This window comes from Wasmannia auropunctata, unplaced genomic scaffold (assembly GCF_000956235.1).
Source record: "Wasmannia auropunctata unplaced genomic scaffold, wasmannia.A_1.0 LD336074.1, whole genome shotgun sequence".
Lineage (NCBI taxonomy): Eukaryota > Metazoa > Arthropoda > Insecta > Hymenoptera > Formicidae > Wasmannia > Wasmannia auropunctata.
In genome coordinates, this window is record NW_012026816.1 from 1,164,054 (window position 1) to 1,179,973 (window position 15,920).

At 34.1% G+C, this 15,920-nt stretch overlaps 3 protein-coding genes across 7 annotated transcripts in view; 1 reads left to right on the forward strand and 2 right to left on the reverse strand.

Moving 5' to 3' along the window:
• Positions 1 to 1,855: 1,855 nt before the first annotated feature.
• Positions 1,856 to 4,341, reverse strand: LOC105449577. Of its 2 annotated transcripts, XM_011688849.1 has the most exons (4): positions 4,022 to 4,341; positions 3,328 to 3,546; positions 2,242 to 2,639; positions 1,856 to 2,157 (listed from the first exon to the last, which is right to left on the reverse strand). In XM_011688849.1, exons 1-3 carry the CDS (start codon positions 4,241 to 4,243, stop codon positions 2,265 to 2,267), a joined length of 816 nt encoding a protein of 271 aa, XP_011687151.1. In that variant the 5' UTR covers positions 4,244 to 4,341; the 3' UTR covers positions 1,856 to 2,157; positions 2,242 to 2,264. The 2 variants fall into 2 exon arrangements, with proteins under 2 accessions (XP_011687151.1, XP_011687150.1); XM_011688848.1 differs by having other exon boundaries at positions 1,856 to 2,639; positions 4,022 to 4,340.
• A 2,408-nt stretch (positions 4,342 to 6,749) lies between these two features.
• Positions 6,750 to 10,099, forward strand: LOC105449579. Its single transcript, XM_011688855.1, has 4 exons — positions 6,750 to 7,392; positions 7,829 to 7,909; positions 8,440 to 9,188; positions 9,554 to 10,099. The coding sequence occupies exons 1-4, from the start codon at positions 7,348 to 7,350 to the stop codon at positions 9,933 to 9,935; spliced, it is 1,257 nt and encodes a 418-aa protein (XP_011687157.1). The 5' UTR covers positions 6,750 to 7,347; the 3' UTR covers positions 9,936 to 10,099.
• Positions 9,989 to 15,920, reverse strand: part of LOC105449578 (alpha-N-acetylglucosaminidase) — an 8,308-nt gene continuing 2,376 nt past the window's right edge. Inside the window, exons 1-15 of one of the 4 annotated variants that reach the window (XM_011688852.1) lie at positions 15,859 to 15,885; positions 15,522 to 15,718; positions 15,147 to 15,310; positions 14,866 to 15,044; positions 14,548 to 14,766; positions 14,246 to 14,473; positions 13,921 to 13,984; positions 13,707 to 13,852; positions 13,464 to 13,548; positions 12,893 to 13,042; positions 12,331 to 12,473; positions 11,974 to 12,133; positions 11,537 to 11,727; positions 10,877 to 11,262; positions 9,989 to 10,338 (exon numbers count right to left, since the gene is read on the reverse strand). In XM_011688852.1, coding sequence (XP_011687154.1) covers positions 10,241 to 10,338; positions 10,877 to 11,262; positions 11,537 to 11,727; positions 11,974 to 12,133; positions 12,331 to 12,473; positions 12,893 to 13,042; positions 13,464 to 13,548; positions 13,707 to 13,852; positions 13,921 to 13,984; positions 14,246 to 14,473; positions 14,548 to 14,766; positions 14,866 to 15,044; positions 15,147 to 15,310; positions 15,522 to 15,678 — 2,370 coding nt within the window. In that variant the 5' untranslated portion in view covers positions 15,679 to 15,718; positions 15,859 to 15,885 and the 3' untranslated portion in view covers positions 9,989 to 10,240. Of the gene's footprint in view, positions 10,339 to 10,876; positions 11,263 to 11,536; positions 11,728 to 11,973; positions 12,134 to 12,330; positions 12,474 to 12,892; positions 13,043 to 13,463; positions 13,549 to 13,706; positions 13,853 to 13,920; positions 13,985 to 14,245; positions 14,474 to 14,547; positions 14,767 to 14,865; positions 15,045 to 15,146; positions 15,311 to 15,521; positions 15,891 to 15,920 lie in introns of those variants that run through there. The other 3 variants (XM_011688854.1, XM_011688851.1, XM_011688850.1) reach the window with 3 other exon arrangements.

Here is a 15,920-nt window from a genome sequence, read left to right on the forward strand (position 1 = left end):
ATTATTGATTTTTTTTAAATTTTGTCGCTGATATTTTTAATCAATCGCTGTAGATTATTGTAAATTGAAAACATGTATGCTGATATATTACTTCCAATTGTTCAAAGGCTGTTACTAATGATATCGATAATCAGAAACTTCCAAACGTTTATTGATAATGAAATGTAAATGACTATGCGAGCGATGAAAAGTTATTTTAAATGAATGATTAAGCTTAGCGAATACCACATTGAGAATAATCTACACATTAATATTATTTTTGCGCTTTAGCAGATCTTATGAAAATCCTTCAAAATTGGATGCACCATAAATTAATTCCTAAGTATATCCACATGTAACATTGCCCCAGTTACTGGCTTAATTATGTAGCAACGTAATAAATTCTTGAACGCGCCGTAAACGTAAACAACGTAGAACAGCCAGAATAGAAGGCGATTAATGCAGATATTATTAGTATCGTGATACTGCATGCTCCTCTCTTTTCAGACTAATTAACGTTCAATTGCAACAACAATTATCAATTCAATGTCAACAGGCTGTATCGTTCGAGATACTCTTGAATATTTGAACATGAGAAGTACTCACATAATTTGCAGTTATATATTAACGAGCCAATAAAAGCGTGACACGGCAAACTGTTGACACGCAGAATTAATCTATAAACGACACACGGCGCTGCAAACTGCGTCGCCACACTCTCATCGATCACGGCTGCTTATACAGGTGTAGCTTGTACACAAGCTCATACGGACGCAACGTATTATTGCCAATTTATCAAATGCTGCTCCTCCTTCGTATTGAACTAGACAGTATACAGATTTAATCTTAGTCGGCAACGACGAATACACATAGTTATTGACTGGATGAAGCAGATCGAATTTTAATTTGATTGAGAAATTCCTCTTCCGCAATTTGTTCCTGATTTTTACGTATCCTCGTCACGTAACTACTTGAAAATGTAATTAATCCTGAATTTAGCAAGATTAGAAGACACTAAATTTACAAGGAGATATAGTAAAACTTGTGTAAAAAATTCACATTCACAGATTGCTTGAATATAATTAATGAAAGTTTGAAAATTTTATTTAAATAATTAAAAAGAAAAGGTGATTTAAAGTTATCCTTGAAAATCGGTATAGTTTTACAGCAAGGAAAATTGATCTCACATCGATCATATTACCAATTATCAAATATCTGAAACATACGTGACTCTCGCGTCGTTTTCTCGGCGATACCAACCGCACAAATCAGTCATCGGTTTTAATAAACCTCGTCCCCGGAGATGTCGGCACGCGATCGCTCGTGTAACAGGCGATATTTCAGCATGATCGGATTACAGGTAGGTAGTGAAATCGCGTGGGGAGTAGTAGACCGTGGACGAGAAGAGTACACCGATCGTCGGGGACCATCGACCGTCGGTCGGGCTCGAGAAGAGATCGAATCTCAATTCGGTAGAAATGAAATTCCTCGCGGCCGACCTCCGCTCTTCGCGCGGCGTCCAACTCGGTAAAATACCGCGTAGCCGCTCGCTGTGAATTCGCGAGATACCGGATCTTATGCATTTCCAATAACGCATCGCACTCCATTGCTGTGCATTGCCGTGCATTTTTCGCGCAGCCAACAATATATTTTTTTTCTTTTTCCCTCACGCTTTCCCGTTCTCCGGTAACTCGAGAATCTCGTCTTATTAAAAATCCGAAGCGTAAGTCGTCGAGTTGCCGTCGTCGGGAAAATTAAAAAATAAACTATAATATCGCGACATTACGCTACGGTATTCGAAGAAATAGGAGCTGATTCTGATTTCATAATACGTTTTAATTTGTTTGTCAAATCTGTTTTATTTTATTATGGGTATACATAAAAAGTAATATAGATGTTATAAATACGTAAAAAATGTGACATCACGTTTGTGTTAATAATAATTTAAATCAAAGCTATTGAGAGTCGGAGTGATCCTTTCAAATAATTATTTACTTAATATCATCTATTTGCGTTTCTCATGTTTAATTCGTCAAAGCTTTTTCCTAAGAGGTAGAGGCTACGGAAGGCATACTGCTTTTCACTCTTTAATATTATACTGTTTTTTGCTCTTTAATGTCTCAATTAAACGGGAAGTGAATCTGCGATGTTTAGTAAGCGATTTACGTCAAGACGAATCTAAAATTTTTAGGATACTTGCTTAATCATAATTATATTGCACGTGAAAGAGCAGCTTTTGCTCTTCATATATTATTTACACACGTTTGAATAAACGATAGATCGTCCTATTTCCTCCTGTAAGGAGTCGGATAATCCGTGAGAAGGCTGCCGGTGGAGACTATGGCTCCCGGTCCGCCGAGAATGCCGCCTTTGTTGGCGAACCAGCCGTTACCGCCCAGAAAACCGGCCGGTTCTAATCGATTCGTGTAGAAACCAGAGTCAGTCGGACTCAAGAAATGCACTAGGCCGCCGGGTACACTTGTTAGTTGCTTCGCCGTCACATTTTGTAGCACATTGATGCCCAGATTGTTTAGCGTCTCTTTCAGTAGCTGCAGGCGATCCTGCAGGAACGATTGTGGCGAGAACTGGACCTTCTGTACGAACGGTGTCAGAAACCAGGAGAGCGGAGAACCCGGTCTTATCGTTGAGTTTTCCTTATACTTGCCGAAAAAATTGATTTCAAGTTAATGTTTTTGAGTGCACTGTTATGATGTTTCTTGATATAGAGAGAAATTATGAAATTATATAGGACTTTTTTATTTCCCAAGCAGAAATGATCGGTCCATAAACGTCGATTCGATGTCTATAGACGTCGAATCGTCTATGGATCGATCATTTCTGCCTGGGTTAAAGTTTTTATTAAAAACTAAAATTTAATTAAAAATATTTTTATTGTAATATTCACGAATATTTGTATTGCAAAAACTTGTGTAAAAAAATGTATTGCATATCTAATATATATGTGAGTTTTTCCGCATAAAGAAAAAACAATGTAAGAATTTAAGATTTGTCTATCATTATCAACTTAATTTATCATATTTCAATTATATAGGTATGCTAATATTATAAACATATTAATACTATAATCATATAATCTTAATTATTGAATGCGTTAAGTGATAAGTGACAAATTGATTTTAATTAGTTGGACCAAATTGACAACGAGTAATTTCTGCAAAGGGAATTGGCGAATAGAACTATCTCAATTAGATACTGAAATAATTTGATAGTTAAAACCTATTAAAATTATAATTAATTATCGATTAATGGAACTATGGGACGTCACTGTCTTACAGAGAAGTTGTAATCTAGCTTTAATTATAGATATCAATTTGCAAAGACCCTTACGGACTGTATGGTCGTATCGATCGCAGTACCAGCTGCCGAGTCTGCAGCATCAGTTTGCGATGTCTCCTTTATTGATGCCTCGTCCGTCGGCAAAGCAGAATTCCGTTGTTGTTTCCTCAATCCGGATGATTTTGTTTGAAGCTTCGTATTATCACTATCGATCTCATTGATAGATTCGTCGATTGATAAATTCAACGGTTTCGCTTGTGCTATTACAGCCTTTACAAATTTTTATTTATTTTCATTATTGCACGACAGTACATATTTTTGAAGAATTAGCTAATTTATACTTAATATAATGTCTGTATGCATTCGGCTATGTCATTAATTTCAAGCACGTATTTGTTAAGCTCAAAAGGCAGCTTTAAACTAAAATTGTAGAGATAAATTTAAAATTATATTAGAAAAAAGATATAAACATAAAGAAAGTATTCTTCAATTTTTAAATATTTTATAAACAGTACTAATTTTTATATTTATTTATAAATGAGAGTAATTATATAATAATAAATTTAAAAAGACAAATTTAATTTACGTTACGTAATAAATTTAGAACTTTATTTAATGAACAAATTTCATATTGATAAAATATTATATTAATTTATAAAAATATAGATTAATATTGACAAAAAATAACGAAATTCTATATGATATGCCGTCAAGTTTAGAAGCGAATTATGGGTTAACATCTTACCGCTGCAAGTAACAGCCACATAAATCTTGTCGTTTTTGTCATCATTAAATAGAATATTGTCGCAAGGAAGCTCTGACAGCGTTCCACGTATAACTTATTCCCGCGATATAGAATACACCGGTTAGAATTCACGAGCAACACATCGTATATATGCTTAACGCCGTTTATATATGCCGTCTCACGCGTAATAAGCAGAACGTAATCACATAAGGGCACCCACATGTGCACGTTATAGCGGCAGTCGCAATCATGAAATGTATTTCGTTGAGAAACAAATCGCGAAGAGAAATGCTCCCGTTATTGCGCGGCACGCAGTCCTAGTTTCGTTGAAAATAAACATTTAGAGTGCACAATCATTGCTCGAACCATTGAACGACTCAAGAATTCTACACACACACACACACACACACACACACACACACATATATATGTGTGTGTGTGTGTATATATATATAAAATTGTGGCACGATATATTATTTGAAATCGTCTCGATATTTGCCTCAATATCGTTAGCTCGACAATTGAAAATTTTTTTGCTTTCTTGACAATAATTGTTATAATATACGAAGAAAAATATTATCTATTTTGACGTTCTGGGAAAAATCAAACGATTTTCTTACGTTCTTTTCCAAATAGAATATATGAATATTAACGCTGTTTTTGTTAACTTTGCAATGAACGTTTGTATCAACCTTGCACTAAATCAACATGCTGAACTAATTGAAGATGCAACAGCAGCGAAGCGAACGATGACTTGGATAACAGTCCGTGTTTTATCTTACGATATGCACGAATATATTTTAACGATAGATACGAGAAATTTGATACGATAATGAACGGTGAAAACTGAGGAAAATTCTATTTTGTGTTTATAAACTGTTTATATGAATAGAACAAAAATAATTTTTGTGTAACAATTTAATAACCATGCAACAGTTAATGAATACATATTATAAAATCTTACATTAAATATTTGGTAATTTTAATTAGTTCCTCGCTTTCAGTACATTTTGGCGTGATATAAAGTTTTAAAGCAAAAAGAATATTTTATTTTAGCTGCCTGTTTTATCACGTTAGAATAAACTTTTTGCTTTCAGTGCGAAACATTTTTAATGCGAGGAACTAGAAATATGAGAACCCGAGGATTCTAAAATCTCTCTCTCTCTCTTTTTATCTCTCGAATTTAAAACGAATTCCGTGATAACGAGCGATCTTCTATAAGACAACGACATTTTCAAAGTCGCGAACAGAACGATATGTGAGTCGTTCGAAAAACCGGTCGGATCATTTTTTTCGATTGTTCTGGGACGAAGTGCTGTAACCGACTCTCCTTGAAAGAGTTGTTTTCAGCCGAGAAATTTTACTCTTATTGGATCTTATTGGTTCTCGCGAAATCGTCGTGAAGGTCACAACTTCATCGATTCATCGTGGTTAATTTAAAGTAGAGGGAACATATATCCAAAATGTAGAAACGATAGAAATTTCCAAAGGCTTTTAAAAGAAAAAGTTTCGAGATTACACACGGAAAAAATTGCTATGGATGTTACAACAAATATTCTCTAAGTTTGTAAAAGAAATGCATGTGAATTTTAGTTATATTGATGTTACATGGTGTACATCTATTAAGGTATGTTCATCAGTACGGTTGTCACAACTATAGTGCTAGGATAAATAATATTCGGTTAGAATATCTTCACATATGTGGTTACCTCAATCGAAGCATTATTGTTATCTCTCTAATGTAGTCTGCCCAACAAATAATATGATTGAGAGATATATATGATATAGCTGTACGTCACAACATTGAAGCTGAGAGTTCAGTTAACTACATAAGTCACTTCTAAAGTATTTTAATTCCTGTAATCCTTTTGAATTGATGGGCGAAAATTATTACGTTGTGGCAACAGTAATTTTTTTTTCCGTGCAAAAAAAATGATAAGGGAGACATAAATAGAGGGCTATTATAAATTTTTCGATTATGAAAAGTTTGATATATTTTTATTCGAAAATCTTGCAATTTTCGCATTGATCTCATTGTGTTTAAATCAGTTTTTACCGAAGTCGCTCACTTGGCAAAAAAATAGACTTTGTGCCTATGAAGAAAAAGTTAGAACGGCAGAACGTAACAAAAAAAGCGCGATTCTGTCGCTGAAAAGGATGAAGTGATTGAGTTATTAAACCTCGAAGTTGATTAAAACGGAAAATGGAAGAGGCGAATACAGCTATGGGAATAACTAGGTTATAGATCAGCGACAGAGCAATACGTGCGCAGAGTACGAGTATATATTTTCACTACGTAAAAGCATTTGCTAAAAGTTGTGTATTTGTTATCTTTAGCTTTTTATTTTTGCTATTTTACTAAATATCGACTTTACATGAAGTATAATAATTTTCAAATATAATAATAGTATATAATGATAAATGTAATAAAAATATATAATGATTTTTAAAAGTAGTTAACAATTTTATTTGCAATTTTTTAATTATTTCAGACATAATTAAATAATAGATATTATTAATAAATATTAAATTTATTTTTAAACTGGACGAAAAAATTGGACTTGAAAATTATTAGTATTCAGGATATAATGTTACTTTACATAAATTGTTCCAACAATCCGTACATGAACTGGTTTATGCACTGTGCTGCTGGTATAATCCGTATATTCCATTTAGAGAAAGATCGAGGACGAGTGCATAGCGGAAAGTACGTCGGCTCCTTGTCTCGAAACGTGGACGGCATACGGATGATGGCTTAGTTTAGGCACATGCTGTGATTTACCCATCGGCACCAATAAGCACCGGTTCGCGGCCGCATGTGCGCCTAGCCGGCTCGTCACGCAATTAACAATCTTGTACAGGGACCCGCTCGTTTACATACGCGATCGCGTTAGAGTGTGGAGGTGTGCGACGCCGAGGACGACCTGGGACCGTTATGAGTCTTTTCGAGACCAGTCTTGTCCCAACGGCCGCCCGCGAACCTCGTTATAGTCCGTGAAAATCATCAATTTCTCGACGATCGTCTGAAACCTTCGGAAATATATTTTTTCGTAGAATGATATAGAAATATCTCAGATCAGAAGTGTTTGAACTTTTTTTAAGTCATCTCAGAATTGTCTGAATATCGATTCTTTCGACTTGAAATCTTTCAAGGTTAGTGTAAAACGTCTTACATCGATTTTGACAGTCTTAGGCTTTTAAATCTTTTTCGAATGGTTCTTGAATTGTGAAAGTTTATGCTAAAGAGTAATAGCAAATTTGTGCACTTTTATAAAGTGGGTACTTGAAGAAATTTTATTTTACATCGATAAAAGAAATATTTCACCATGAAGATATTATGCAGTTTGATGATGGTAATGATACTACGGCAGGTAAGTGATATTGATTGTTACAATTTATGTTGTTAATATTTGATATTGCATATCAGTGATGTATTGCGTCGTTTAGCGTCATTCGTATATCAAATTGCACGAAAATTGCAATTTTTATATCTCAACAAATTGAAAACATGAAAGCGTTATTATTATTGAAATTTATTGTTTGAACAAAAATTAAAATGTCATGAAAAGTGTATTTATTTCTGATTCAATTTGTAATGTTAATTTTACAACAATTCCCAGCTTTAAATATCACCATTAACATTTAACGTCACGGTAATAATGTTCTCGCCTAATTTGCGTTTAATGTGAAATATTTCCATATAAATACGCGTTTATATATAGCCATAATCGCGGCTAACGGCTCAGAGAACTACGTATATTCGCGTGCTTTAGCGGAAATGTTAATTAAAATTCCTCGTTGCTTCAGGCTATCGCTGGAATCGTTAGGAAGCCGCCGGCCTTTTCAACACCAGTGTATTCAAATTCGTACCTCCCCGCTGCCATGCAGGTGAGTCATTTTACTTGATTACTAAATTTGATGAGAGATTCTGAACATTGAATGCTTTCACACGTGATCGCTTCTCATCTCGTGTAATAATCCGGAAATATTTTACGCGTTCATATTTCTTCGTTATCATGTTTAATTTGCATTTTGTAATTTCATCACATTTAATAATTCTTAGTAGCGACATTATTAATTTCACAGTTTTTTCTCGGAAACTAAAAATCGATAGCTAGTTTTATCATATTTAATAATTCTTAGTAGAATTTTTTATCGGTAAATAAAAATTTGAATAACTCTTATATAATTTTAATATAATAAATTTTAATTTTTAATATAGTATAATAAAATATTTAATAAGATGATATAAATTAAAATAATATAAAAATTTATATAAATGTAAATTTATGGATTTGTCCTGTATACTTATTCGTATATCTCTATTTATTTTAGTAAAACGTCATATGCATTAAGTTTTTGAAAAATATGTAATATCTATAAAGCCAATCCATTTATGCGATCTATTTTTGAATCAGGTAATTTTTCATGCGGTCGAGCAACTGAAACTGCTCCAAGCGGAAGAAATATCGCAGGTAGAGGTAGAGTTAGCAACTTCCTCATCGATATCGACAACCCAATCTATGAAGAAGGATCAGCAATCGCAATCGACGACGCCCGTGGGAATTTCCATAATTTCAACTGCTTCGACCGCGAAAGTGCATGACGAGAGGATAGAAAGTCCCACGATGTCAACTTCGACACTGGCGAGTCGAGGATCATCCAAGACTAACGACGATCCGACCGAAGTCGTTCAACGCTTGGCCACTTCGACGGCGAGCGTTGTATCCGATCACAAAGAGACGCCAGAAGTGAACGAGGAGACGACCGAGAAGAATTATGAATTACAGGCCACGCCGGAAACGAATCACGAGTCACCGGAGCCCGTGCAGGAGACTCCGGAGTCGAATCAGGAAATCCCGGAGCAGAGCGAAGGAAAATTCTCGAATACTGAACGCTCCTTCCGCAAGGTATCAATCCAAACCCAAACTCCGCAATACAACGATGCGTCGCGACAACAATCGACACAGGCTTCTGTCACGCAAGTGTCGGATGACCAGAAGAAGAAGGAACCGACCGTCGATAGTGTCGTGGATGAAATTTACGGAATCGTGAAGACAACCACATCCCTCTTCAGCGAGGAATCGGATGACACCGACGAGTCGAAAAGCGTGGAAATATCAATCGAAAAATCAGAAAAAATTGAGGACGAAGAAGAAGACACAAGGTGATAAATTTTTCACTATAAAATTATAATGTCGTACCAAGAAGAATTGTGCTTGCTATTGGAGAAAATTCAACGATAGAATCTTATAGAAGCTATATTTGACATTATTAAAAAAATAATTTTATGAACATTGCGTTTCTATTTAAAAGTATCGAATTCTTATTTTTGAAAATAAAAATAAGTAGAACGTATAATTTTTTAAATACGATAATTAAATTAAAAAGAACGATTTAATGTAATTGACTCTAAAAAAGACTTCACGAAAAAACGTGAAAGCACATACACTAATTTGATCTCAGAAAGCACTAATAAAAAGTGCATCTAATTATAAGACTTTTCTTTGCCTTTGTTCTGTGTCGCCGTAGGTTCTGTTTACTCGGTGAAAGAGTGGCCCAAGTGCCGCGTCCAAGTTTGAATCATTACTTGAGGCGTTCCAAAATACCGTCCAGGCCGTCTCTTCAGCAACTAGCGAACCTTTATGACGCTCTGAGCAAAGACGCGCGGAAGCAAGGATTCGCACGTTTTGCTGGCTACACGGACGAAGTCTTAAAGATTTTGCACACATCCGCCGAAGGTGGCGTCGGACCGCAGCTGAAGCAGCTGCTAGAGAAGGTGATAGAGAAGAACGAGCTCACTAGAGATGATGCCAAGTTGAGAACGTCGCAGGCGCTGCGTGATCTCGACAATCCTGCCAGCGCGCTCAGCAAGGACCTGAGACGTTTGTTACCGTTGCGTTATACGCTCTAATTTTTTGAAAGAGTTGCAGTATTCTTGGAATTTTTAGAAACGAAATACGAACATTGTAAGAAAAAGTTTATTTCCTTATAAAAAGAAAAAGTAATTATATCCATATAGATCATAGAAAGATACTGAATTTTCTAAATTCTTATTAAATAAAATATGAAAACTTAGGAAACGCGTATTTAATATACCTCATTGAAAATTATTTTGTTAATATTGTCTTGCGTTGAGGAGATTTTTTGAAATATATATAATTCTTATCTTATCTAAATAAAAAAAAGAAAGAGTGTCTTTTAGATCGTAACTCTTTTTTAGCCTGTCTCTGTGTGTGATGATAATAATGATGATGATACTGATTTTTCTTCGTACCACTTGGAAATTATTTTCATTGCTATGTCAATAGTATCATCTGAAAGAGAACGAATAAAATTTATTAGGCATTTTGAAAAGCTAGTAAAAAATAAATTTAAAATTTATTTGTTGCTTTGTGTAATTTTTTCTAAACGTGTTAGTTATTTATCCAAGGAGCAGGGTAACGTTAAAAGACAACATAGTGATGTCTGAAATCAAAATACGTGTGGACGTCATTATATCGTTTTTTGACACACTCTCTGGGATTGTACTTATATTATTTTTTTAGATATTTTGTTGTAAACTGCTTTGCTTAACTTAAATAAGAAAATATCTCAATAAAACAAATGAAATATGATCTGATTTCGATTGTCATCCATAAAATAGTTGATGCGAGACAGAGCAAGCAATTCATGTGCTTAGAACGATATAAAAGTAAAAAAGAGGAATAAATGAAAACCTTTCTTGATCAGATAAGAGTGATTGATATAGCATTTGCGGAAGATCATTACAAATAAGTAACTTTAATAAATAAATTTAATTAATAAAAAAAAGTACCTTACAATAAATACTTTAATATACCTTACAATAAATACCTTTTGCCTCTACTGGATAAAGCTTCGTAGAGAAAGTAAAAGGTCGTTCGACTTCGTGAAATATTCTATCGTTAATCTCGGTGATATTGAGCTTAGTTCTTTGTACCAGTGATTTCTCAAGGGCTTTTAGGAAAAGCTCCCATCTGGGCTTAAAGTAGTCCGCCATCACCCCCGACCATTGTTTGTTCGCATAGTCTCTAATCTCGCCATTTGGGCCCCACAGGGTGATTTGATTTCTTGCATTATATTCGTAAGATCGCCTCTCCTCCTCGTCAACGGCCATGTCTTTTGCCTGGGCTAGCCAGGTGCCCAGCAAGAAATTACTTCCTGATGCCAGAATAGACTCGAGATCGTCGAAAAGTTCTAACAGAGAGTTTGCGGACGTTCTACGGAATCGTTAATGAACGTAAAATTGTAAAGCGTTTTTAATATATATTGCGAATATTATATAACTATGAAACAAATAAAAGTAAAAGCCTTTCAATGCAATACTTTGAAAGGTTTTTATTTTTATTTTGTGATATTAATTATTTCAATAATTTTCTCTCCATTTTTTTTTTAAATTGCAATATTAAGCAGGAAGAACTGTTTGACAAAGTTGAAAAAATATTATATGTATAAAATAATTATAATATTGATATTGTATCAATATATACTCACCGAAAAGCAGTGATATTCTTTTTCTCATAGCAATCTAGTATAGTCATGTAAATATCGTCGGCCATTAACTGAAGAGCTTGTCTGGTTATATCAACCACATCATGTCTGTAGAGGGTATTATTTCCTCTACCGTATCTCGCTTTCAGAAACACGTTCCACGTCGCATAGAAATTTTTTCGATCATACCAGATCTGATTAAAGAAAATTATATTACATTATAATTTAGAATGTCAGTACGCAATTTAAATAATGTAATTTTAATAATTTCTCTCTCAACGTTCTCCAATTTTTACCAATTTCCATTTTCCGCTTAATTGTATCTCTCTTTATTGAATTTGAATATTAAGCTTTTGCATTTATGTTCACTCGCGTTATTGGAAATGCAATTATAACATTCTATCAATTATGAAATCTGTGCTGATTATTAATGTGTCTACCCATGGTGAAATATTTAAATTCGGCCGTCTGGTAATAACGTAATGTCCTCTGATTCTTTGTGTGCCGATAAAATTATAAACTGTTCTGCCGAGGTGTTGCCAAGCAGCCACCGCATATTCGTTCCATGCGCCGTACCTTCGAGTGGCGTAACTTTCGAACCTGCCGATCAATGATCCCTTTATCATATCAATTTAATGCTACAATCGGACGAGCTTAAGAAGCTCTTTACGCTTGAATCACGAATTAGAACTCTGTCGATAGATTATCGTGACGCGGTAAGATGTGAAGACGACTTCTTCAACGAAAACCCGGTCGTTGCATCTAGTGCATCGGAATTACATGAAATGCATTCTCACCAATTGTCGAGGTCGACGGGCACGTGACGATACGCCATTTCGTTCATCAGTTCGTAAATTACGTAGTTTTGGTTGATACCCTCGGGTGTCAGACCGGTTCCCACCATGGTACTGCCATTCATGTTTCTACCCTCGAATGTACGCTAAGAAAAGAGTTGATTATTATTTTTCAACCTATGTTAATTGATATATGATAGGATTTTCAAAAATCTTATTGTTATTAAAAGATTCGTGAACCTTAAATAAAGATATAAAATAAAAAATTATTTTTTATGTAAAGGATCGAAAACGAAAAAATTTATATGTATAATAATTTAATCACATTTGTAATAATGTATATAAGGAAAAAAAGATGATTTATTTTTTAATATAAAGCATTATGTAAAATAAAAGTTAGAATATTCATGAGAAAGAAAAAGAATTAATTATATTAAAGTTTTGAAATAATTTTTTAAATATTTTGGCATGTTAATGATAATAGTGAAAGACATCAACATTCTTGGCTTTCCTAAAAAGAACTGAGAGAAAAAACGATATAAGAAAATAGAGATTTCTAATATACCTGATTAATAATTTGCGCGGAGCCAAACATTCCTAAAGTGCCACCGAAATTATGCAGCATGCACCAAATAAATGGCTGGCCGTAATACGATTTCAATCGGACGTATTGTGGGAACTGTTCAGATTGTAGATCTAATACCAACATTCGTCCCTGCATTAATTTTAATAAAACAATTTAGCTGCATTTACGAGTGTTTGTAAAATGACGTGTACAAAAATAATTATAATATGTACAAAAATAGTTTTTTTTGGAGAGAGAGATTTTTATTAAAATACAGACCTAACAGATTTTTATTAAAATGATTAGTATTCTTTTCCTTATATTACATACTAAATTTGTCGTACTTTAGCGAGCCATACTAAATTTATTACATATAATAATTTAAATAATTATTATATAAATATTATATAATAATTTAAATAATTATTATATAAATATTAGTAAATTTGCAGGACATGAAGTATATTTTATTGCATTTTGCAGGAATAATTTATTTTATGCATTATGTAATAATAGCTGCGTATTTGCCAATAAAGTACGATCGCGATATATATTAATATTCCGAACTTACTGAAGGTACTGAGGTCAAGAAAGCTCTCACTCTGGACTTCGTCCAAAACGTGATGTCGTGCACGAACAGCCAAGCTTGCATTAACCTAGAAAATTCGATATATTTGATGTAGAAATACGATTACTGTGTATATATATATATATATATATATATATATATATATATATGTAATTAATACAATACTTCTGTCCAAAGTTTGTAGAATGAAACAAATTATCTATGTCCTTCAATTTATCTACTTACCATATTGCTTTGGAATCGACCGCGGTCATAGCTGAGAAAATCGAATTGCCAATGTTTCTCAAATATACAAGTTCACTGTTGCCGGGTTCGTTTTCGTTAAAAGTATCGCAATTATATATATGATCGGTACCAAACTCGTCGATGTACTGCAGCAACGAAATATTCTTATCTTCGCCTCATTATTCATTTCTCTATCGAAATTATTTTAACTCACCATTCGAAGAAATTTTTCTCCAATAGTCCGAAATAGTGGATCCGTCGGTTCTAACAGATAAGGACTGAAAATAACAATTATAACAGCAATTATATTTCAAAAATTAAAAATTTATTTGATTTAATTTATTAAAATTAAATCGCAAGTTCTGTTTGAGATATATTTTTATCCGATAAATGGTAGATACAGATATTAATATTCTGTATCTAAATATTTTTAATACTTCTGTTAGTTACATAATATTTTGCGCTACAAGGAATTATTTTAAATAATAACCGAAAGACAGAAAATCGCATGCAATATAACCAGATTATTTTGATCATACCAGCAATATTTGTCTTCGAATTTATTCCACGGATTGATCTTCGTCATATTAGCATTTGGAAAAAGTCTGGCAAAAGCTCGCGGCACGTGACCGGCGAAAGCCGGTAGTACAGGTATAATTCCGAGATCTCTTATTCTACGAAGAATCTGGTGTTGCAGACGTATTGTATAATTATGCCAATTTGATGATAATGGTCCACCAAAGCCACGAATATTGCCCATCCTCGCCCTATGTGATCGCAACAAATATATTCTATTGTATCCTTATTCATAAAGAATTTTGAGGAATATAAAACACTCGACCAGGGTAAGAAAGCAGGTCCACCCAAGTGCTCGTCGATCTCCTCTTTTGTCAGATTCAATTCTTGATACAGTCTTTGCCAGATCGCCTCTTGCGCAGTAAAAGCGAGGGCAAGATTAATTCCATTAAGGGCCATCCAATCGATGCTCTTTTCCCATTGATGCCATTGCCACCAGGTCGAACTATAACCCACAGTGCACACGTTCTGATAATATCTGAATCTGTAAAGTTACGGAATAACGTAAGTTATGCTGCCAAATAAGCGAATTATCACAAAAAATCAAGTGCTCTCTCTCTCTCTCTCTCTCTCTCTCTCTCACCTGTCGTTTGATATAATTTTAACTCGAACGTCCGGCAAGGTATTTGGCAACGAAATTTGCGTACCGTCCCATGATATATGAACATTGCAATAGTTTTTCAAGTAATAATGCAAACCCCATGTGATTGCCACTCCGGAAGTGCCGCGAATTTCGATTTCGCCTAGAGGATTTTTTGTTATCTGTCAAAAGTCATTCGACAATTGTATTACTACTTTGCAAATAGGTATTCATGAACAAACATGTAATTGGTTACAACATGAAATCGAAAGCAAATGCCGCACCTTGAAAGTATCTTTACCAACAGGCCCCAAATCGATATCCAGTATCATAATAAACAATTTAGATATCTTTTTGCCTAGCAATCTTTCCGCGACATCTTCAGCTGCTTTTGCCTGAATTTCTGGGGACGTGCGCGATTTTATATGGCCCAAAGTATCTTGAAACGCTATTCATGTTTTTAGACATAGTAAAATTTGAAGTGTTATTTTATGAAAAAAATTAAATTTTAATTAACGACTGATAAAAGACATAATGCGTGGTAATCTATTATAATTTATTAGTGGCATAATTAAACATTTTACAGAGTTCTTTATATTTATATTTTATATACCAAAAAGAAAGCGCACTTCGAAATAAAAGCGTAATATTCTACTTACAGTCCGGTTTGTGACATTGACTGAACGACACAAATAGTAAATATCCAAGTATTATTATAAATAATCGCAACGATGTTGTGATGTCCATCTTGATGAACTTCAGCATATCGACTGATGTATGAAAGTGGGAGATATAGAAGGAGTGCGTCGTTATCATCCCTACTCTTACTTTGGCTTTCTGATCTGAGATGAGGCTTCTGACGTATGAAAGTGGGAGATACAGAAGGAGTGATTATGCGTCGTTATCATCCCTACTCTTACTCTGGCTTTCTGATCTGAGATGAGGCTTCTGACCATATAACAACCTTCTCTCAATTACTTATAACGATACACTTACTCTCTAAAAGTGAATCAGTGAAATTATCACTAATTATCAGTGTATATTACCTGTCTCTTATA

Excerpts from the sequence above, each read along its gene's own strand:
- LOC105449577 (XM_011688849.1), bottom strand. The coding sequence starts at position 4,243 with ATGTGGGTGCCCTTATGTGATTACGTTCTGCTTATTACGCGTGAGACG. Across the intron at positions 3,547-4,021 it reads TGTGGCTGTTACTTGCAGCG|GCTGTAATAGCACAAGCGAA; the intron begins GTAAGATGTTAA and ends AAATTTGTAAAG. Across the intron at positions 2,640-3,327 it reads TCGATACGACCATACAGTCC|TATAAGGAAAACTCAACGAT; the intron begins GTAAGGGTCTTT and ends TTTTTCGGCAAG.
- LOC105449579 (XM_011688855.1), top strand. The coding sequence starts at position 7,348 with ATGAAGATATTATGCAGTTTGATGATGGTAATGATACTACGGCAG. Across the intron at positions 7,393-7,828 it reads TGGTAATGATACTACGGCAG|GCTATCGCTGGAATCGTTAG; the intron begins GTAAGTGATATT and ends TCGTTGCTTCAG. Across the intron at positions 7,910-8,439 it reads ACCTCCCCGCTGCCATGCAG|GTAATTTTTCATGCGGTCGA; the intron begins GTGAGTCATTTT and ends TTTTTGAATCAG.